Source organism: Diabrotica undecimpunctata, chromosome 6 (assembly GCF_040954645.1).
Source record: "Diabrotica undecimpunctata isolate CICGRU chromosome 6, icDiaUnde3, whole genome shotgun sequence".
Taxonomy (NCBI): domain Eukaryota; kingdom Metazoa; phylum Arthropoda; class Insecta; order Coleoptera; family Chrysomelidae; genus Diabrotica; species Diabrotica undecimpunctata.
In genome coordinates, this window is record NC_092808.1 from 4156228 (window position 1) to 4181146 (window position 24919).

General features: G+C 34.3%; 1 protein-coding gene across 2 annotated transcripts in view; it reads left to right on the forward strand.

Annotated features, from left to right (window-relative positions):
- The first annotated feature begins 6866 nt into the window (after nt 1-6866).
- Nucleotides 6867-24919, forward strand: part of Plod (procollagen lysyl hydroxylase) — a 96290-nt gene continuing 78237 nt past the window's right edge. Inside the window, exons 1-2 of one of the 2 annotated variants that reach the window (XM_072534022.1) lie at nt 6867-6998; nt 11865-11942. In XM_072534022.1, coding sequence (XP_072390123.1) covers nt 6944-6998; nt 11865-11942 — 133 coding nt within the window. In that variant the 5' untranslated portion in view covers nt 6867-6943. Of the gene's footprint in view, nt 6999-11864; nt 11943-22154; nt 22356-24919 lie in introns of those variants that run through there. The other variant, XM_072534023.1, reaches the window with a different exon arrangement.

Genomic DNA, 24919 nt, shown 5'->3' on the forward strand with positions numbered 1-24919 from the left:
ACGTCTGTTACAGTGAGTCACCGAACGAGAGAGAGGCCCGCCGGACAGGCGAATGCCTTGCGTCTCTCTCCCACTCAAACATGATCGGTCCGCTGCGCGCGCAGCACTAGAGAATTAGGCGCGTTGAATCGGTGCGTGCTTCCGTGCTTGTGTCTCTGTCAGTGTTGTTCCGTCTACCGATTTTTCGGTAGATCTACCGAATTTGATTCCTATCTACCGATCTACCGAACTGCCCCTTGAATCTACCTAATTTTAAAACAAATATCACAATGACTTGAAAATAAATTCGGATAATACAATTTATCTTTTTATTTCTGTTACCATCAAAAAACTTTTCAGTGTAACCTAATACTTGGTATTTTTAATACGTTTGTATTAAAATTCATTTGATACTTCCCTATAGTGTTTAAAAATATATTTGCAAAGATGCAAAGAAAGCGAAATACCCCGAGATTCAAGTTCGTAATTTTATACCTAATAATAACATATTGTATAAACATCATTCCGTAATCATAATCATTCACACACGTCTCTTCAATTCTCAAAGAATCTCAAGTATCAAGTGATAAATTATTAGCTAAATGACGGTGTGTGTGCTGTCGGTTTTCTTTGACTGCCGACTTAATCCATTAGCAGATAATGGTTGTTACATCTATTTGAACCAGAACGTTTTAACTTTCTGTAAATATTATGACCTATAACTATTTCTCAAAATATTATTAAACCTTATTTGTATCATAATAGCTGATGTGAGCATTTGGTCCCAATAATTTGATTCTTTATTTATTAAACAAAATTCAATGAATTATGGTTATTTCTAATAATTAGTTCAGCATAATTATTTAAGGTCTTTAACTTTTTGGAAAGTTATTCTCCAAGTCTAAAACTCCACTAAGCTCGTTAGAGCACACTAATGTTGTCTATCAGATACCTTGTTCAGAATGCAACTCCTGCTACATTGGCCAGACTAGTCGATCTCTTTTAGGGCGTATAACTTCACACAAAAGCGACATCAGACTTTCCAAACCCTCTTGTGCCCTTGCACAACACGCCATTTCCACTAAACATCACATTGATTTCACAAATACCAAAATACTGGCGAAACAAAACAACCATCAGAAACGCTCCTTTATTGAAATGTGTGAGATCCTCAAGAACTCATCGGCAATAAACAAAAGAACCGACATCGACAATTTGAGCCAGGTTTACCACTCTCTCATCTTACGAAATAAATGATACCAATTATTCTTCAGTTAAAAGGTGGCGTATTTTTTGTTCAAAATAATAACAAAATTATCCCCTATTTCCAAGTTTCATTAAAACATAAATTAAAAATAATATATCAAATATTTCCGCCATATAAATTCCACCTGTCCAACTAATTATGCAATGTCCCCTGTAGAAGTTCATAATTGTCTCAAACCTTGGAATTTGGTGACACATGGCCCTTAAAAAAATTTTTCGGTATCGCGTCAAGTTGTTTGCGTAGATTGCAATAAATCAGAACTTTGTTGGTCTTCAGTGGAGAACCATCTAAATGAAGCCAAATGTTCGTTTAAAATTTTTTAAATATTCATATCTACGAATATGAACATTATTTTCTGCAAAGTTTGTGTGTTTTTTGTTTTTGTTTTTTGTTTTTTCTTTTTTGGTTAAGTTAGTTTCAAATAAGGAGTAAAGTGTACAGTAGATATGATAACATCGATAACATACTACATATTGAGTTGTAAGTTATGAACTATATCTGTATTTCTTATAAACTCAATGTCATTTGTTATATTTTAGAGAACTGATGAAGCTTTAGAAATATAAAGCGAAACGTCTTCAATAAACTTATGAAGTAGTTGACTTCTTTTTTTATTTGCCAACCTGAATGACCGATTAAACCTCTGAATTCACTAGTTGAATACTTTAGTATCTATATATATATATATATATATATATATATACATATATATATATACATATATATATATATATATATATATATATATATATATATATATATATATATAATTTACGTCATTGCATATGATCTACCGAAATCTACCAAATTTTGCCGAAGGCATCTCCCGATATTGGATAAGCTCCACGGAACATCACTGGTCTCTGTCTTTCTCGAGCGTTCTTGGCGTTCAAGACACATTACAGCAGAAACACTTCCTTTCATTTCATCTTTCTCCTATCATCGTCCTATCCTCAACAAAATCACTCAAATAGAAATTAGTTAAGTTTAAGTTTACATGTACAATGTTTTAGTAAACAAAATATATTTCTATAGTTAAAATTTGTGCAATTCTTATTTTCATTCAATTCCTTGTTCCTATTGTGCAATTTAATAATATTCATATCAATAAATATTCTACCGAGAAAAAGACGTTGTCACGTAAAATCTTCGCCCGTAAAACCGACTTTACAGGCAACCGATTTTTTTTATTACTGAGTCATTGACTTAATAATACTTTTTATATTTTCATAAGAATAATTCTGTTAATTTTCTTTTGCGAAATAGAATATTCGAACCTTATGTAGGTTAAGCGAGCTAGATAGATACAAAATAGACATTGGGCACTATATTCATAGTAAACAAGAGACGAAAATATATAAATAAGAAAATTTAAGTAAAAAACTTGTGTTGTAATCGATATATTTAATTAAAAAATAAAATAAACATTTAAAATGAATTAGTAAAGTTCAGAACGTTTTCGGAATAGTCAGTCCATCTTAAGTGAACTGTTGTAGGGCTCTCGTAACTAACCGCAAAACCAAACAGTGGTTGGATTTACATTGAAGAAAATGTACTTACGGCAAAATGCCGATGTAATTTGATTACTAACCGGGAACCATAAGCTTCTAATCGAAAAAATTATTTCATATTTCTACATCCAAACTGTAGAACGGGAGTTTGCCAACTATCTAGTCTGGAATCTTTAGGAACGTCTGATAACAACGTTGCAGAGGAAGTGGAAAGACGAATATTCATTGCCAATAAATGTTACCATGGGTTAATTAGACAACTAAGATCAGATAATGTCGCAAGAAAAATAAAATAACAAATACAGTAGGATCGTACAAAAATACAAAAATTTCTATTAATAACTAATATAATTAAATATTTATTTTCTTCAAACGTCAAATAATGATGACATTACTTATCTAACTTGATCCTGTCAAAGTTTGATGTCTCCGCCGGCAGCAGTTTTTTTTTCCCATTTCTTTACGGCGGAGGGAAAAATGTTGTCATGGCAACAATATGAAACATGTCACAAAGCAACAATACAAATGTCATTAACAACAATTAAACATCATTTTTATTTATAGTAATATTAAAAGTACAATTAGTTAATGAGGCATTTTCAAAATTGAAACCGTGCAAAAATGTTCCCGACTCTTGATACGCATTGGTAATTGTTGATGATACTGATGGTCGAGAACAACTTTCAGCAATCATTCCCGATGTTGGCGAATCATGAGGGTTTAAAATTTTTTGAGCATTATCGTTCTTATTTCTTATTTCGTTTAGGTTTTCCATTTTCGCACTAAATTTGCGCTTGCGGTTGCAACAACAATAAGCTGTCTTTAATAATTGCAAACAACTGTAACCAGGGAGACGCAAATCCCACCGACGACTTAATTATTTTAATTTCTAACATCTAAACGACTTTGATAGTTGTCACAGTTAATTTCGAGTAAAAATACCGTATGAATTGTACTATTTATGGTTGAAAATTGCTACGTTTGAAGAAAAAATAGTATACTTTATTCGGCAAAGAAGCGACTTTTCTTGACTTGCCCTCTATTACGCGCCTCACTTCGTTCAGCGCGTAATATCGGGCGCGTCAAGAAAAGTCATGCTTCTCCGCCTCATAAAGTAATATACTATTATTCACATTCAGATGTCACTAAAGTGGGCCTTTGCAATTCGGGGAATCCCTTGGTACATGATGTCCCTATTACATCATTGCGAGTTTTGCATCGAAAGATATAACCTGTTATTGTTTTAAAATAATTTTTCTCTTAGCGCTGCTTCGTTTTATAATAAGTTGTTTAAAATTTTGTTGATTCCAAGTTGCAGTATAATAAGCAGCACGGTTTTCAGATTGAAACGTTTCAAATGAGTGTCGTAAAGTTTTATTTTTTATTAGAAGAGGTTTTTGCCATCTCAAAATCTTAAGTCTTAAGATTCTATTTGGCCCAATAAAGAAAAAAAAACATCAAAGACAATCAATTTCGTTGGAAACGAAAATTGCAATTTTAGATCTACGGCTAAGGACAAGGATCTACGCCAATTGAAAAACATTTTAATTTAGGCGAATCAACTATAAGAAGAATGAAGTTGCTATAAGAAAATCTATAATTTCTGGTACATAATTAAGCACCAAATTTTCATCTTACTCAAGGGATGCATTATTATAAAGAACAGAAATTGCCATCGCATGTTGAATTGAGGAACTAATTCAAAGAAGAACTCCTGTAAGTGGTTATTTAATCCAGGAAAAAGCTCTTGAGTTTTATGAGTTAATTAAACAGTCAGAGCCACCAACTTCTACTTCCCAAGCTGGCAAAGAATTTTCAGCTAGCAAAGGATAGCTAACCGAGTTTATAAAAAGAAATGCACTTCATAATACCAAGATTACAGGAGAAAGTGCTTCAGCAGATGAAGCAGCGCAAAAATAGTTCCGCAGGAGCTAGCGAAAATTATTGAAGATGGAGACTATTGTGCCGATCAAGTATTTAACGCTGATGTAACGGGACTGTATTAGAAAAAAATGCTTAACCGTACTTACATTGCAAAGGATGAAAAAACTGCAAGTGGACATAAAGCAAGTAAAGATCGAGTATCATTATTACTTTGTAGCAATGCATCAGGAGATCGGAGGTTGAAACCGCTCCTAATAAAGAAATCTCTTAGAACACATGCCTTAAAAGGCAAAGATTTAAAATAAATGTCAGTGCATTGGATGGCTAACAAGAAAGCCTGGGTGACAACAGCTATTTTTACAGAACGGTTCAATAATTGCTTGGTGCCAGAAGTAGAAGCCTATATGAAGGAAAAATCTCTCGATTTTAAACTTTTTTTAATTATTGACAACACAGCAGGTCATCCACATTTAAAACATCCAAACTTTCAAATAGTATTTCTTACGCCCAATACAACAAGAATTATTCAAGCATTAGATCAAGGCATAATTGCAACATTTAAAAAATATTACGATTCATGTTGCGTTTGCTTCCGCTCACATAAGACCAAGAACTTGAAATGCCTGTTGGAAACATGTTTGGCCAGCATGTGTAACAAGCAATGCAACAGTTCAAACATAGACACTATCAGATGAAATAATTAATTTAGCACATGAAATTGGTTGAGATGGTTTTAATACCTTCAACCACAATGATATAGATGAATTACTTGTGGATGATGCATTAAGTGATCATGATGTAATTGATCAAACTTTAAATGACGTCGTGAGTCTAGAAGATGATAATGATGACGAAGAAAAATCAACCCCCCTCACTGCCAAATTAATTCGAGAAGGTCTTCAACTTTGCAGTAAAGTAGAAAATCATTTTTATTAATGACCCCAATTCTAAACGAACCTTTAAATTACAACGTGAACTGCAGAGCTGCATGTCAGAATATTCTGAGCTACATAAAAAATTACTAGCATCATCATCACAAAGTTTAATTACTGATTACACTGTCAAACAAAGAGCTACACAGAACGAGAATGGAGTTTATAAAAATCGATCGCCTTTACCGCAAATATCTATTGCAGAGACAGTTTCTTCGCAAACGGTGCAAACCATTATCAGCTTGCGATAATGATTAAAAATGTAAATGTAAAACTATATGTACCTATTACTTTTCCATAAAATAAAATTAAGTTAAATAAAAGTTTTTTTAAGCTTTTGTATGAATATCTTTCAAATATTCGAAGTAATTTATCACCCAGCGTATTTATTTTAATTTTTGCAAACTTTTTTGTTTTTGTCTTGGTTTTATGTAATTTTAGAAGGCTACAGTATTTCTACTTTTTCAAGGCAAGTAATGTTTTTTTTTATACGATTTTATTATAAGCCCTTTTCTGTGGAACGTATCCACTGCATAAAACAAGAGCCTACTGTATACAAAACCTTAATAAAGATTCTCACATATGGTCCTGAAACCTGGACACTGTCTAAAAGAGGAAAAAGATTATTGGCCATTTTTGAAAGAAAAATCTTGTGACATATATACAGACGCACATGGAATTTGGCGAAGAAGATACAACTTTGAACTATACAAAAGGATCCAGATATTGTTACATTTATTAAAATAGGACGGCTGCGTTGGATGGGATGTGTGGACAGAATGGAAGAACACGAAATACCAAACAAAATAAGCAAACAAGCTCCAGTAGGAAAAAAACAAGCGGAACACCGAAGCTGAGATAGATATGACAAATAGAAAAGGATATAACAACCTTAAAAATAAAAAATTGTAGAGAAAAAGCACGAAATAGATCAAAATGAACAAGAGCCTAGAACAGGCCAGGACCCAAAAAGGATTGTCAAGCCAGTGATAATGTTAATGATAGTTGCGCCATAGCCATTCGTGGGAATTAATTTTAACAAGTATTTTTTATATTTTTCGACGAATAATACCTCATTTCACCACGGCACCCACGTGAAACACGCCTATGTATTGCTTATTGTATTATAGTATTATAACGCAGTGAAATTAATTTCTATAAGGCGTGCAACTTTTTAATTGATCACAAAAACTACGGACAATTCGATGGCTCGGTTACACTAATTTGATTTCCGTGGTGAAAATAACAGATTAAACCATTGTGTTACCTAATTTTTTGGTTGAATAGTTTTACAAGATTGAACTAAACTTTTACTTAGATTTGAGTTATTTAATCAGTCGTCGATTTGTTCTTATCTGGGAAGGACAAGAATGTTCAGGTTGTTTGTTTGTTTCTGTTTGTGTCTTTTTAACGTCAAATGCACAGGTAAGAAAATAAATATATAAAAGTTTTTTTATTCTGGTGAATTTTCTACTGCTGTATAAGAACTACAGAGATACGAGCTCTAACAACTATATAATGGGGTAAATTAAAATATATAAACAAATTCAGACGTTTGACTGTTAATTTATTATTTATTTTTTAATAGTTATGATAATAATAGTAAATAAGCAATATTTTAAATGATATATAATCATAAAACGTAATTAATTTTGTGTTATATAACATTACTCATCATCATCATCAATAAAGCAGGAGACAAAGCAAATTTAGAGAATTACAGACCGATTAGCCTCCTCAGCCATATATATAAGTTGTTTACGCGAATACTAGTTAAGAGAATGGAAAGAAAATTAGAGACTTATCAACCAAGGGAACAGACAGGATTCCGAAAAAGTTACGGAACAAATGACCATTTACAAAGTATAAAAACCCTAATAGAGAAAGCAGTGGAATACAATAAACCTCTAGTTCTAATATTTATCGATTTTCACAAAGCCTTTGACACAGTTGAGCTAAGCAAAATATTACAGGCGCTTAAAGAATGCAGGCTAGATTATAGATATACTAAATTATTATACAAAATATACCTGCAGGCAACAACCACTGTCAGATTACATACTAACAGTAATCGCATAAAAATAGAACGTGGGGTTAGACAAGGAGACCCAATGTCACCTAAACTTTTTAATACGGTGCTAGAACATGCTTTTAAGAATTTGGATTGGATAACAAAGGGAATAAAAATAGATGGAGAATATCTAAACAACTTACGTTTCGCCGATGATATACTTATAATAGCTGAAGATCTAGGTATGGCAAGAGAGATGGTACAGGAACTCGTTGTGGCTAAAGAAAATGTAGGTTTAAATATAAATATCTCGAAAACAAACATCATGACCAATTTGGTACCCAACCAGAACATCAGTATTGGTGGGAAAGAAATAGAACTCGTAGATAGATATAAATACCTGGGACATGAAATTATGATTGGCAGGGATAACCTCATGAACTGAAGAGAAGAATCGGCCTTGGGTGGGCAGCATTTGAAAAACTGAGAGAAACTTTTAAAAGTGAGCTGCCCACATGCCCAAAGAGAAAGGTATTTGATCAGTGCGTCCTCCCAGTCTTGACGTACGGAGCAGAAACACTTACCTTAACAAAAGCAGCAGCTACCAAACTGAGAGTCACGCAGAGAAGAATGGAGCGGTCCATTTTAGGAATAACTATGCGAGACAGAATAACCAACGAAGACATCAGGAGAAGAACCGGAGTGACTGACATCATCGAGAAGATAGCCAGATTAAAATGGAGATGGGCAGGACACATAGCCAGAATGACAGATGGGCGATGGACAAAGAGGTTATTGGAATGGAGGCCAAGGGAAGACAAGAGAAGCGTCGATCGACCACCTACAAGATGGACTGACGATTTAAGAAGACTCAATAAAAACTGGATAAGAGCGGCGCAAGATAGACGGGGTTAGAAACATGAGGAAGAGGCCTATGTTCAGCAGTGGACTCTTGAGGCTGGATGATGATATAACATTAATCATCATCACTGCTGTACACGGGTTTCCCTTAGCTCTTTCCAGCTGTCTCTGTTTTGTGCTGGTTGCATCCAATTATTTTTGTTACATATTTAAAGAAAAGGAAAATTTGCATACCGACACCTGTGACTCACCCAGGTAGTGTTGGATTCCTAATCCACAACGAAGTTGTGCCAGGACGAAAAGCCCGAGGGAGTTAGACCTTTGATACTTCGTCCCGTCACCACTAAAAACCTCTCCTCTGTCACTCCAGACATCAGGATGGAAGGGCTGGTTAAGGCAAAAACTGGTTATCTCTCCTGATGCTCAGCTATCAGCCGATTTCCATTTTTTCTCCCATACATTCATCGGAAACCTTAGTGATTTCCATCTCTCTCGCCTCGTCTGTCTCTCATTCTCAGTCTCGTCTGTCTCTCATTCACTCCTACTTCAGCCTGCCACAGTTCGAACCCCACCAAGGTGCTACTCGCTCGTTTCAGAATTCTGTTGTGAGTTCCCTCTCCTCTCGTTCTTTTGAAGAGAGCAGCTCCCTGATAAATTTGTGGATTCGTGTCCACCACCACTCATCCCTTATCATTTTCTCCACCATTTCTCTCAAATATTCTGCAGTTACACTCTCTTTCAAACTTCTCTCTTTCATCCACTCAACGCTCTCACTCCAACCGTGTATGCCACAGTATTCGAAAGACCACAGTAAAGGTACTGATTGAGCTGTGCCCTCCTAAACCTAAAAAGGTAGCTACGGAAGCAACCATGTCCTGTGAGCATTTGCGTCAGTTATTGCTAACAGGCTTCAGGTAGTCAGTCCATCTGATTGGTGGTCGTCCTCTGCTCGGTAGTGCTTCCTGTTTTGGTCTCCACTCAAAAATACATTTCTTCCATCGATAATGTGACGATTTTTTCGATTGCGTCTGTATTTCTTCGTTTGAGATTCGGTCTCTCAGACAGAATACCCATGAAAGGGTAAAGATCGAACCAATACAAATTGACCAGTGGGTAAAATATTACTCAGGGTTATTACAAGAAAAACTATATCTATATACTCCCTTAACTTACGAAATAAGAGACCGACAAACACACGTTGCAGATATATCTGAAAACTAAATAAGAAATGCGCTAAAACAGATGAAACATAACAAAACAACTGGCCCTTGAGACATCAAGGACATTGCAGGTATCTGCAGGACTGCTAAAACACGCCCCTTCGGATTTAATCATCATTCAATCTTCGCTTATCCACTGCTGAACATAGATCTCCCTCATAATTTTCCATCTATTTCGATCTTGTGCCTCTTACATCCAATTCCTATGACAACGTTTTATATCGTCAGTCCAACGTGTTGGTGGACGACCTCTGCTTCGGTAGGCATCATCTCTTGGTCTCCATTCCAGTATCCGTTTGTAGTATCTTTGTCCATCTATTATCTGTCATTCGAGCCACGTGACCTGCCCAGTTCCATTTCAGTGTTGCTACTCTCTCTACTGCATCAGCCACTCCTGTTCTTCACCTTGTTCTAATTTAATACAAGAATTAAAACAAATATTTAAAAAATGCTAGACGAGACAAGAATTTGGAAAGGGAAACTAAATAGAAGGAGAAAAAGAGGAAGATTACAGAGGAACGAACAAATAAAAACAGCAGCGGACAAAAGAGACTTCACTGAATAAGATATATAGACAAGAAGAAATAGCGATTGGGATGTGGTAAACGACAAATAGAATATGCTGTGTAAAGCCACAAATAAGTGAGTAAGTAATACGATCATGTATGTAGCAAAATATAATAACAAAAACCAGAGGAAAAAAACTCAAAATCTCAAAAGAAAACGATTAATATACTCAGTGACATTAGAAGTGTTACACCCAGAAGGAATAATTTCTCGAACTTAATTTTTTGGCAAAATGGTAGATTTACATCAAGAATCAAACGATAACGTTGTCAAGAACTTTTATTAACAAGTAATCAAAAAAAAAAAATAATATGTTTGGCGACCCCGTAGCTGAATACACTCCTGTATACGTCTAGGCATTGACAAAATGAGATGATCAATGTCTGCTTGTGGCACCTCGTTCCAAGCAACTTGAACTTCATGTATTAACTGTGCCAGAGTCTGTGGAGGATTTTGCAAAGTGGACAGTCTCCTTCCCATCATATCCCATACATGTTCGATAGGATTTAAATCCGGAGCACGGGGTGGCCACGGCAAAACATTAACGCCAGCTTCTTGGAGAAAGTCCATAGTTTGACGAGCAATATGGGGACGCGCGTTGTCTTGCTGAAAAAGGACGTCTCGACGGCCGTCGAGATAAGGCAGTAAAGTGGTTCGTAAGATGTCATCAACATAACGCGCAGCTATCATATTGCCCCGAATAAACACAAGTGGTGATCGGCTACCATAGGCAATAGCCCCCCAAACCATTACTCCAACTGTCCTGTGTACATGTCTCTCAACAGCAAACCCGATATCTCGTCGCTCTCCACGGCGGCGTCTTACCATCCTACGACCATCATGCGTTCCTAAACAGAATCTTGATTCATCGCTGAATGCTATATTACGCCATTCTGCCACCCAATGCTGCCGTTCTCTGCACCAATTCAAACGTTGATGACAGTGATCTGCAGTCAAAGGAAGCACTATCAGTCGTGGGCGGAATGAAACCAGTCCAAAGGCTCGAATACGACGATATAGTGAACGCATACTAAGAGGTCTATCTACTACTCCAAACCATTGGTCAGCAATTTGACGCGTAGTAGCAAAACGGTCTCGCAGAGCCAGTAATCTAAAGCGCCTATCTTGACGCTCTGTGATACGCCTCGGTTCACCAGTAGGTCTTCTTCGTGTTCCTCTACCTTCGTTTGTCCACACACGACAGACGCGCATAACCGTCATTGCCGTACAATTTCGCGATACGACAATCCCATATCTCTATACGCAATAATTCTGCCACTGTCAAAATCGCTTACATGGTGGTAATTTTGATGTCTTCGAACTCGAGGCATTTTCTTACACTGGATACAATTAGACTGAGGAATAATAACTAAAAATTTCTATACAAACCGGTTTTTACAAATCGGTATCTTCACAAAAAAAATTTAAAGGTAAAACTTTATTTTTACAAAAAGTAGAAAAGATAAAACATTGATATTGTTATCATAGCATGTTTTAAATGTTGTCATTCTGTTGCCAAAAAATTAAGTTCAAGAATTTATTCCTTCTATGTGTAACACTTCTAATGTCATTGAGTATATGTTGTACTTAATTCTATTATATAGAGACCTTATATATTTCTTACTTTTTTAGAGCTAGGATGTGATGTAGCACAAAAAACTGCGTGTGACGCTGAAAATAATACCAGTTTATTTGCAAACATAAAAACAGGTAAGTACAAAATTAACCTCTTCTAAAACGTGTACTGTATATTGCCTATCATGTAGGAGATGATAAAAAATAATTCAATGTTGCCAATTCTTGAAAATTCCACAATACAGAATACAATGATCCTTTTGTGCTTTTATATATTTTAAATACAAATTTTATTTTTTTATTTCTTAGAGTATCTATAATTAACTAAAAACGATGATATTTTAAGCGACAATAATTTTTTATTTTATTATCCGCGAATAAAAAAGTTTGTCATTGTTCATTCACAAATGAAGAACTTAATATAAATGTACATGAAGTTCGTAAAATACTGGAACAGCTGAAGAACATAAAAGTAGCAGGTAAAGACGGGATACCAAACGAATTACTGAAATATTGTGGAGCGGCAATGATAGAACAATTAACAACATTAATTAATAAAATTATAAAACACAATAAAATACCGGAAGAATGGAGAACGGGCGAACTAATTCTACTATTAAAAAAAGGAGATAAAAAACAGCCAGAAAACTACAGAGGTATAAACTTAGATATATAACAAAGGTTAAATACTAAGTACCCTAAAACTTACAACTAAAATTTTACGAGTAGGTACTAATAAATCAGAGGTTAAGTTTAGCAGATGAACAACAGGGTTTTGGTAGTGGAAGATCGTGGACAGATGCAATGTTCGTTATAAAGCAAATTACTGAGAAATCGCTAGAGTATAATAGACCAGCATTTCTGTGTCTGATTGACTAAAAGAAAGCGTTTGACAGAGTAAGACTCAAATATGTAATCCATCTTCTGTATAATATACAAATTCCCTTAAAGATTATAAAAACTATCGAAAACATCTACCAAAACAACAAAATGGAAGTCAGAATAAATGGACAACTTACAGAACCTACAGAAATAGGCAGCGGAATAAGACAAGGGGATTCGTTCAGTCCCATGCTCTTCAATTTGATCATAGATGAAATCATCAAAAGCTTTTACAAAGAAAGAGAATACAGAATGGGAAACAAAGAAATAAAAATACTTTGTTACGCAGACGACGCAATATTGATAGATTGAACACTGGCAGAGTTTCTCAAAACAGATGGAACACGACTTATACGGAACACAAAAAGAAATATGGAGAATGATCAGGGAACAAAGAAAAGAGATGAAAGAACTAATAAAAATGAAACACATTCAGCAGGAAATATGACAATATACAAATAAACTGACTGAAATTATAACACTAGCAGAAGAACAACAAGGTTTTAGATCGGAAAGATCAAGCACCGACGTTATATTCATAATGAGGTAAGTGCAAGAGAAATCATTAGAATACAACAAATCGGCATATCTATGTTTCGTGGACCTGAAGAAGGCATTTGACCAGGTCAAATTAAAGAACGTTATCCACTTATTGTACGCAAGAGAAATAACTCTAGGAATAATCAAAACGATCGAAAATTTATACCAAAACAACACAATAAAAGTAGAAGAAGAAGAACTAACCGACCCTATTGGAGCTGGCAATAGGATAATACAGGGAGATTCCCTCAGTCCTCTATTGTTCAACCTGATTATGGATGAAATAATAAAAAAGTAAGAACTAAAGAAGGATACCAAATAGGAGAAAAACAACTTAAAATAATCTTCTATGTAGACGACCCAATGCTACTCTCTCAGGGTGAAGACGATTTACAACGTATGTTGCACCAATTTAATATAACCGCCAGAAAATTTAACATGTTAATTTTCTCAAAAAAGACAAAATGCATGGTTACAACAGCAAATTTACTAAGATGTAAATTGGAGCTGAAAGGTCAGATAATAGAACAAGTGATGGGGTTTAAATATCTAGGCATCACATTATCTAGCTACAGAAAGCTCGAAGCTGAAGTGGAAGATCAAGTGAATAGAGCAAACAGAGCCACAGGTTGAATGAATGAAACAAAAGGAAGAAATAACAACATCGGGAAAGAAACGAAAGGCAGAATTTACAAAACAGTCATATCAGACCAATAATGTGGCAGACACACTACCTGCCACAGAGAGGACAAAAAGGATGTTTTGAAGGATGAAGAAACAGCAGAGATGAAAACACTTGATGGTAAGACACTCTGGTACAGAGCTAGAAGTACATATATATGACGTAGATGCAAGGTGGAGAACATCAAGAACTGGATAAGAAAAAGAAGAGTAGAATGGAACGATTATGTAAGCCGAATGACAACAAATAGAGTAGTAAAGACGGCAAGAGACGGTTTCCTAATAGGAAGACGATCAGTAGGAAGACCACGAAAACGATAGAAAGAAAACTTACTGGAGGCACATTGAAAAACAAACAGAGTCATGTATACATAAAAAGGAGAAGAAGAAGAAGAAGAAAAGGAATAGAATCTAGAAGAACATAATTCAAAGAAATACTTTTGAAAATGTCAAAGGAATGTGGAATAAGGATATAAAACAAATGTTAGGAGGAAGAAAGAATCACGTCAAATATGTATGGACAAAAATAATGAGCTAGACGAAACAAAGTACCATAAACTTAAGGACAAAGTTAAAAAAATTGATTACAAAAGGCGAAGACCAAAAATTCTTCTAGAACAAAATCAAAGCATTAATATAATAATGCATTTGTATACATTTGTACTCTATCACTATATATACTTCACAAATTAAAACTTAAAATGACAAGTAATAGTAAAAACGTATTACCATTGTTTGTATGACTTTATAAACTCAACTACTAAGAAACAAAAACTGTAAATACAAACCAATCCTTCAAAATACTCACGTCCAATAAATTCTTGTGAATCGTAAGGTTGTACCTTTTTTACAAATTGTGTCAAATCAAAACTAAAAATAAACAGAAAATACTTAAAAATCAATTAGTGACAAACCAGTTCCACCTTCTCACTAACGAATTAAAATAATAGTACAGTACTCCTGGTGGGATGATACTATTAGTACCGCCTTTATTATTGATTGCAATATAAAACTGTCCTACCCAGTTGGCAACATAAAATTGATATGAATTTATGATTTTAAACAACTAGTAATCACACTTATGTATCAAAAATGTGACGTAGTAATAAATCCTTTTAAAAAAATATTTTATTACTTAACTTATGTTCATTGCCTGGTCGATAATGGGTTAAGAGGGAAGAAGAACGCGCGATTATAAATAAATCAGAAATAGACGATGGCAAAAACCTATTGAATGAGTCAGTTGAGAATATCAGAAGTAATAAAGGGATTAAAATATATAAGGCAAAATATAGTAAAGTACAGCTGGTTTCTAAAAAAACTGATACATATGTATTTGATTGGTATGACATTAAATTTATTATGACTGGCTGCTGCGTCCTTCCATCTCTTTCTTGGGCAACTGACCTTCTGCCATTGGGCCTTTTCCAGAATATGGCGTTCAGGAGTCTTTCGTCACTCGATCTTAGTACATGGCCCGCCCATCTTATTCGGTTTGGAGTTCATCATTGTGTCTTCTTCTCCATTCTCCTGTTGTCTCTTTTCTGCAAGGCCCATAGATAGTCCGCAGTATCTTTCTTTCCAGTACTAATAATTTTGTCGTTTTCCGCTGGTTCGGAGTCCATGTGTCGCTTCCATACGTTATTGTGGGACGAATTATTGTCTTGGACACTCTTATTTTTGCTGGTATTGAGAGTAGACATTGGGTCTGATCACAATCCCATAGTAGCTGTAACCCAATTTAAATTTAAAAAAGGTGATCAACAAGAAGTCTCGCAAAAATATTCTTCTCTTCTTCTTCTTCAAGTGCCATCTCCGCGGCGAAGGTCGGCAATCATCATCATATTCGGACTTTTAATACGGCTGCTCTGAAAAGTTCATTTGATGTACATCCGTACCACTCTCTCAGGTTGCGCAGCCATGACATTCTACGCCTCCCTATGCTTCTCTTTCCTTGGATCTTTCCCTGCATAATCATACTGCAAACAAAAATATTGATACAGCCCAATTACAAGACGAGAAAGTTAAGGAATCAGTTCAAAGACAACTGAACGAAAATTTAATTTGGAAAAATATTGGTGAAACTGTCGATGAGGGCTTAAATAAAATCGTAACAATAGTAAAAGAAATATGTGTGAGAAATTTACAAGGCAGGTCAAAGCTAAAAAAGCAGGCTTGGATGACAGATGACATATTAGATTTCATGGAACAACGGCGACTAGCGAAAAACAACGAAACACTTTATAACAGCATACAAAAATAAATTCGACGTAAAATACGAGAAGCAAAGAGTCAACATCTAGCCAAACAGTGTCATGACATTGAAGAACTTAAAAACACAGTTAGGCTTAGTAAGGCTTAGTTAAACACAGATACGACACGTTTATCATGTATAAAAAAGTGAAAGAAGCGGCTGGTATCTTCAATAAGAAATAAACTGCAGTGCAGGGATGAACATGGTAAAGTAATATTTGAAGTAGAGGACAAACTTAAAGAATGGGAAAATTACGTCACGAACCTATTCGAAGACGATAGGAGTAGTTCACCTCCCGATATTACTAACTGCGAAGGACCTCTAACACGCTCTGAGGATATAAAAGCCATACAATCATCAAAAGATGGCAGAGCGACTGGTCCTGATGAAATTCTAACTGAAATATACAAGCTTATAAATGTTTTAGAGGCTATAACTTCGTTTTTCAATACCATTTATACCAGCGGACAACTACCTAATGGTTGGTCTAATTCACTGTTTATAGCTCTACCTAAAAAGACAGCAGCAAAACCTGTGCTGATTATAGAACCATCAGTTTGTTAAACCACTTATTGAAAATTTTTCTGAAGGTAATACATGGTCGTATCTACAATAAATGCGAGGAATACCTGGATGACACACAGTTTGGTTTCCGTGACGGGTTTGGAACGAGAGAGGCACTGTTTGGCATGAACGTACTTGCTCAAAGATGTCGAGATATATCTGTAGACATATACTGTTGTTTTATTGACTTTCGAAAGGCATTTGATCGTGTTAAGCAGTCTATATTGATCGAAGCTCTAAAAAACATTGGCTTGGACGGCAGAGATGTTCCAATAATTGCAAATCATTGCAAATTTATATTGGAATCAAACAGCATCAGTTTTAGTAGATGGTGTGGAATCACAGGCTCTTAATATTAAAAGATGAGTACGGCTTTGATACCTCTTGTCACCCCTGCTTTTCAACGTTTACTCAGAAAGAATTTTCAGAAATGCACTTTCTGAAAAACAAGAAGGAATACTTGTGAACGGTGAAGTCATCAATAATTTGCAATATGCGGACGATACAGTACTCCTAGCTTCTAGTCAAGAAAATCTGCAAACACTACTTGATAGTGTCGTTGAGAGTTGCAGGGAGGGCAGGTCTGGATCTGAACATACGGAAAACCAAAATACTCGTAATAAGTAAACGACAGCATATAAAACCGTCTATATATGTAAATAATACCAAACTTGAGTAAGTTGATAAAATCGTTTACCTTGGACAGCAATTAAATTGTAACGTAGAAAGTCACGGCGAAATTAGATTTAGGATAGGGCAGGCTAGAGCGGCTTTTAGAGGGATGTCCAAGGTGTTATGTAACAGAGACCTAAAATTGGCATTGAGGATATGCCTACTTCACTGCTACGTGTTCTCGGTCTTACTCCACAATACTAGAACGTGTCAGCAAGACTACTGAGACCATAAAAAAAATCAAGCAGAGAAAGCTGGAGTATTTCGGACATGTAGTGAGAGGTCCCAAATATAGGTTGCTACAAAATATCATGCAAGGAAAAATAGCAGGCAAACGCAGTCCAGGATGAAGAAGAACCTCGTGGTTGAAGAACTTGCGAGATTGGTACGGTGTTGATACAAGCATGCTATTTAGGGTGGCAGTGAATAAAATTATGATAGCTATGATGGTACCTAACCAACGTTCTGAAAAGACATGGTACATGAAGAAGAAGAAGAGTATTTTTGATTTAAGTACGGTAATTAATGAGTAATATGCCTAAATATTTCCTGTAGTGATCCTGGCTGCCACGTCTTTTTCATATTTATTTTCAGATGTTATGATCGCTCCCAATTACTTGAATTCTTTGACGACTTCAAAGTTGTATTCATTGATTGTTACGTTTTGTCTAACCCTTGGTCTTGGGTTCTTCGTAACCTTCGTAGGGTTCTTCGTAACCACCATGTAACTGGTCTTGTCCTCGTTGACCTTCAGACCAACTTCCTTGGCTCCGTTTTCGAATAGGGTGAAAACTTCTTTTGCATCTCTGATGAATTGTGCAATTGTGTCCACGTCATCCGCAAACGCCAATAGTATTTTTGATCTTTGGGCGACAAATCCGTTTGTCAGTTGTGGTTGAGCTTTCCTTACCGCATGTTCCAGTGCAAAATTAAATAGCAGGGGGGGCGAGAGGATCTCCTTGTCTAAGCCCGGTGTCAATGAGGAATTCCTCCGACGTGGTACTGCAAATTCTGATCCGTGCGGAAGCGTTCTCTGTGCTCACCTGTGCTAATCGTACCAGCTTTCCAGGTACTCCCATGGTCTTCCACAATGCTTTTCTACTAACAGAATCGTAAGCTTGTTTAAAGTCCACGAAGATTTGGTGTACATCGCGGTTGAATTCCCAGTTTTTTTCCAACACCAAATATGATGATGATGATAATTTAATTGTTTGTAGGATCATATGATTAAGAAAAAATAATTAAATAATTCTGAGCGTAGCGCCATCTGACAGCAGAGTGCCAGATTAATTATTTACCAAGAAATCACTCATTTACTAGACAGCAGCGCACCCAGAATTGACCTCTGGGGGGTTTTGGTTGGTCACCGAAATTTTTTTTATGATGTTACCTCCATTTTGAGTCCTTAAAATGTGTGAGTAACAGTGTCGGAATAGGGTGAAACCCCCCCTGGGTGCGCCACTGTTACTAGATGATTAACAGTTCAATCTTTTTTGAAAACGATCTCCGGATTGGAAATTAAAACGTCAAACAAATTTAAAATGTAATTTTTATAAGAATCAATTGTATAACCCCAAATAAATATGTATGCATATTTCAAAATTTGAAAAACTCAATCCAAACCGACGCTCAAACCTATTGCTATAAATATTGCACAAAAGTAAATTAAACATATTGAAAACTACATGTAAATATTTTTAAATGAGATAACGAGAACATTTACTTTGACGGCAATAAAAAGACTGTTAAAACTTACCTTTAAAACAAAATCTACGTCGAATTATATCTCCCATTCTGCTGGTCTGTATCAGCATCCATTACTCGTAAACTTGCGCTTCTTCGCATCCTTTCAACCCTCGTTCGCGTGAATCACTCCGGACATCTTCTGATCCCGGCGGCGACCAACTCATTCTGACATAATATATACGCCATCAGAAAACAGTTTCTATTAGTTATCCATTAAGTTGTCTAAAGAAAGAATTGTGATGATTCCTAATCGATACTTGTGCTTGTTATGTTTCCTTGCATTTTAACAATTATTACATTTTTTGGATCCTCTTCGATGATCCATTGTATCCCACTTTTTCATTTCCACTTCCTTCTTCATATCAAAATTCTTCTTTTAGACAACTTTTTGGAATTACCTGGATCAGCCTCGAACAACTTACCCAAGAGTCTCGAAAGACCCACAGATTAGTCACCCTTATTGATCCAGAAACTATCAATAATCACATCTAACAGTTATCGAAATCGCACTCTAACTCTTACACTGTGGAGTCCCTACCTTAAATAAATATTTCAATATTTATTAATAATTTTACATTTCGTTTTATATTATATTTTTATTTAAACTATTATTAATTATATTCTCACATCTCCACCACAAACATACTCTTACCTTTACCGATAATAACGGTTCGACATTGACGATACGGTACTGGATGCTGTAACAAGGGGAAGATTTGTATATTTTGCATTAGTTAAATTTAAAAAAAAAAAAGTTCAAGATATGCATCTATAATATCTATAATACAGTTGGTTCCTAAAAAACTGATACGACTCAAAGCGTATTTTGTAGAAAATTGAGCTGTGTATTTGGAAGTATAAATATTTATTATTTACATACTGTCACTGCCACTGCCAAATCTTAAAATTTGTCAGATAACTTATTTTGATCATCCTCAAAAAATGGCTCCACATGCTAGCAAAGAACTAAAAGCAAGGATCGTAACGAAATTAGAAATTAGAAGAGAACAAGAAACTCTCGAAAGAAAGCAAGGTTGTGGAAGACCAAAAATATCTACTGCTCATGAAGATTGTATGCTTTTGGAGAGATTAGAAGAGAATCCTTTTGAAGATGCAAAAACTGCAAGAATTATGTCACAGTTTCCGAGAAAAAGACAACAACTTGGCGCAGAATTAAAGGATCCCGTCTTAGGTACCGAACTGTAGCAAAAAAACAAGCTCTTACACCACAACAGACGCAATCAAAACTTATATTTGCTTTAAACCATCAGCTACAAAATCACGATTTTTGGGACAGGCTAATATTTACAGATGAGAAACTTTTTTCTATCTTCTAAAAAGAGCAAAATTGGGTTGAATAGAACAGATAATAATAGATTTACTCCTCTATATGTTGATAGATATCGAGCAGCAGGTCATTTTAGCGCCAATGTATGGAGATGGATTTCATCTAGAGAAATGGGAATGGTATGGTGTATTAATGGCAGGTTTGTTGCGAAGACTTAACTGAATATTCCAGAAAACATCATGTTTCCCAGTGTAGAACAGTTGTATCCAGAAAATAATTTTATCCTTCAACAACATAATTGTTCTGTTCACACTGTAAATCTAATAAACCAGTGGCTCTAGAATAACAACATCAAAATCTTACCATGGCCCAGCTACAGTCCGGATTTAAACCCAATCGATAATATGTGGGGGTTATTATAAAACAGTTGTATCGGCGTAATTTTTTACCTCAAAATGCTGAAGAGCTGTGGCATGGTATACAACAGGTTTGAGAAGAGCTCTCTGAGGAAGACAATTTCAAAGTTCCTTTCACGCACATGGACCGAAGACTACAAGCTGTTATCAATGCTGATGGAGACATTACAAAATATTAATTTTATTTTTACATACCTAAATTTAGTATGTTTTTGGTCTTCCACACCCTCGCTTTATTTCAAGAGTTTCTTGATCCCTTTATTTTTTATTAATAGAAAAGCCGTGGTTCTGCTTTTGTTAAAATGCCTCTGATATAAAGTTTTAGTGCTCAGTTATCTTTTAATTTGGTTACAATTCTAGCTTTAATATATTGTTAAGTCGTTTGTTTTATTCCTTAATAATAATAACAACAACCCTATTTTATGTAAAAACTATCATTTATATACTCTTTATAAAATGCAGGAATTCAAAATAATATCAAAATTTAGACCTTAATAATTATTACAATTATTTATGAATTAACATAATGTAATCGATTGTTTGTTGTTTGTTTGTTTATTTTATTATTTGTCTGTCATAATAAATATAATATAATGCCAGACCAATCAAATACACTGCTCAAAATGATCAAATCTTACTAAGAGTCGTATCAGTTTTTTTAGGAACCAGCTGTACATTCACGTATTTAAAATTAAAAATTAAAAATTGTATAAAGAATTGAAAATATAAAAATTTATAAAAATAATTCAAAGAGAAATATGATTTTAATAAGATGTAAGAGTTTCCAAAAGAATTATTTTTGTTGGAGTCATCATTACCTATTTCATATCAATCATATCAACAAATAATGTCTGCAAACAAAAAACAAAACAGACAAATCCTAAAACCTGTTCGTCTAACCATTTTCAATCTTTCTTCTTCCTTGTTCATCATTTTTATTATTTCTTAAGTTTTTTCTTGATGTGTGTTGATGTTCATGCGCTTTTCTTTTAAGAATGCTTTTATCAATTTGTTGAAAATGTTTTACCAGTTTTAAGTCTCTTGCATTTGTTGTAAATTTTTAAGGTGAACATTGTCCAAACAAGTCTATGGAGAACACTGTTACGGAGACAATAGCTTTTCATAATATATCTCAATTCTGTACAATTCAAAACATAGAATACGTATAAGATTTAATATTGAATAACTTATTAATTAAACAAAGATTTTTCGATTCTTTCAATTAAATTTCCCATGTAAGATACAAATTAAAAACGATGCGGCAACACCGATAGTTCTTCCTTCGATTTGACAGAACTCCTCCTCACTCCTCCTCATTGACTGTGATGCGCCGCTGTAGGTCGGTGAAAATTTGTGCCATGTTTTAAATATTTTATATTTTCAAATAACTTTTAATTATTTTAATAGTATTTATTTAAACAAAGAGTGTGCCATTATGCCAATTTTACGTTTAGTGTTCATTTTATTCGCCACATTTATTCATGTTTCCTCGAAGGAGAGCAATGGTAAGTTGTATATAGAAAATAAAACATTTGTTTAGTCTCAGATGTGAGATATGCAGTGCTTCCTACACTGAATTGCATAAAATGTAAGTGTTAAATAACTTAAGAGGATCATATTTCGTGTAATGTTTGCAGTTCTCGAGAAAATCAAGGTTTTTTGCATAGTTCGTATAAAACTTTATTATAATTATGAATTTATAAGCTTGTTTTCTTGGTAAAAATATCTGATACTGGCAATTGACATCATAAAAGGCAACAAGGTTGTATACTTTACCCACTTGTATTAAATTCAGATAAGATTAAATCCCAAATTCTCACATAGCTCAACATGCCATAAAGACCTATGGTTTCAATATTTTTCTTCTTATCTTTTGTCAAGATTTTCTAATCTTTGACTTTTTTTCTTTTACCAACTTTATCCATTTTCTTACTGGATGACCTATTTTCTTTTTTTTTTGTCATTTTGTAGTTCCCGTAAAAAAATCAAGGTTTTTACATAGTTCCCATAAAACTATGATTTTCAGCTTGTTTTCTTCATCAAAATGTCTTATACTCGTAATTGACATTGTAAAAAATAAAATGCATATAAGTGCTTAGAAAAATGCTACAAGGTTGCATATTTTCCCCACTTTTATTCAATTTAGATAAGGTTGTATCTCAAATTCTCTGGTAGCTCAACCTCTGGTAAAGACTCATATGGCTTTAATATTTTTTTCCTATCTTTTGATAGGCTTTTGCTGTTGCTGCGGAAAGCCTCGTTGTTACTTTGTATGGTGTGCAGACAAACAGCTTAAGCTACTATCGTTATTAACAATTTCAAAGATTATCAAAAAATTTCTCTAGTTAAATCACCCCCTAATGCCACTAAACACCATGGTTTGAGGACCTACCATCAAATTCAACAATGGTAAAAAATAATAGCGATATCAATTTGTACTACTAGCATTTCTGCTATCCAAACTTGAGGAAATTACTTGTGGATGCAGGAAAGGCGACAAAGAAAAGATTGTATGTAGAAAACTGGGAATAATTTTGATAACATTGATATCTCGAATATTTGTAAAGATGATATGCAGATATAATTAGTTATTGAATTTGTAAATATTTCAGCTTTACTTTAAAGATAAACTAATGTATAATCTGATTTTAAATTCAAATAAATAAGTTCATTAAATTACCCATAGATACATTATTTATTGCATAAAGATAGTTTTTTTCTTGAAAAAAGTAAAAAAATATAAAAAGATGACCAATTTCAAATGATTATATCTCATTCAATTTATAACATAGGTATAAACTATTATAAAACACCATTTTAACTAGGATTTAAAAACAATGGAACGCCCTAACAATAACAAAAATACTAAAAACTAAATATCAAATATATACTAAATGTTAAACAAATGATTAAATTAAAATAAGTTAAATTTTCCTGAAAACCATAGTACAATTAAATGAATACTTCGATTGATTCAATATGAAGTTTAACTCATCTTCGATTCCTAACATACTCAGTCAAAGAGTGCTTAAATCTTACAGATTTTATATCCACCAGATCATAAGATTGATTAAAGTCATTTCCCAGTGTCTGAGTTCTGTTATAGGAGAGAGTTTGCCACAGTTTGTGTGATATTGTTTTATATAAAACAAATGCATGTCTCTAAGAATTCCAGTACTACATCTAAAGTTGATAAGACTTAATAAATCAGAACAGTTAGTGGTATGGTAGAGTAGTTTATAGAGAAAAACTAGATTACATTTAGTTTTGTAGTCTTCTAGGGAACTGATATCTAGCCTTGACCTTAGTTCCACCAAAAAGACATGTTCTTTAAATTTAATCTATAAGCACAAACCGGAGAAACTTATTTTGAATTTTTTTAAGGGTGTAAATATGGTTAAAATAGTATGGTGGTCATATTATAGAAGCATAACACAGGATACTGTGAATGAAAGTGAGATATTAAATTCTAATGAGAGTGTACCGAAAGATTTCGACACTTTCTTATGATAACATCTAGACTGTGATAGGCTTCATTTGACAAATTGTTGATGTAAGGGATAAATGACAAAGAACTGTAAAAAACCCAAATCTCTTATTTCAGTTACTTTTGAGAGAAGGTTTATATTAATGTGATAGTCAACAACAACATTATTTTTAGATTTGCTAAAAGATATAACAAAAAACTTTTCTTTATTCAACTTGAAACTATTGAAAAGAGACCAATTATATAGGGTAATCAGGTCTTCTTGGATCCTGAAGTATACCTTAAGGTCATCAGCAAATAGATCATCACTTTATAGGTCAGAACTTTATCACCTCAGAAGTATCATTAATAAACAAGTTAAACAGAAGAGGACCCACATGTGAACCTTGTATGAGCCCGAACTGACCAACATACCCTTTGAAAAACAAACTGAACTCTTTCGTTAAGATAACTACTTAATCATGAGAGAAACTGCTTAGGAAAGCCAAGATATTTTGATTTAAAGATGAGCAAAGAATGGTTTACTGTTGGAATGTTGAAGATATAAGATCTTTAGAATTGATTTGTTAATGCTTTGCATTG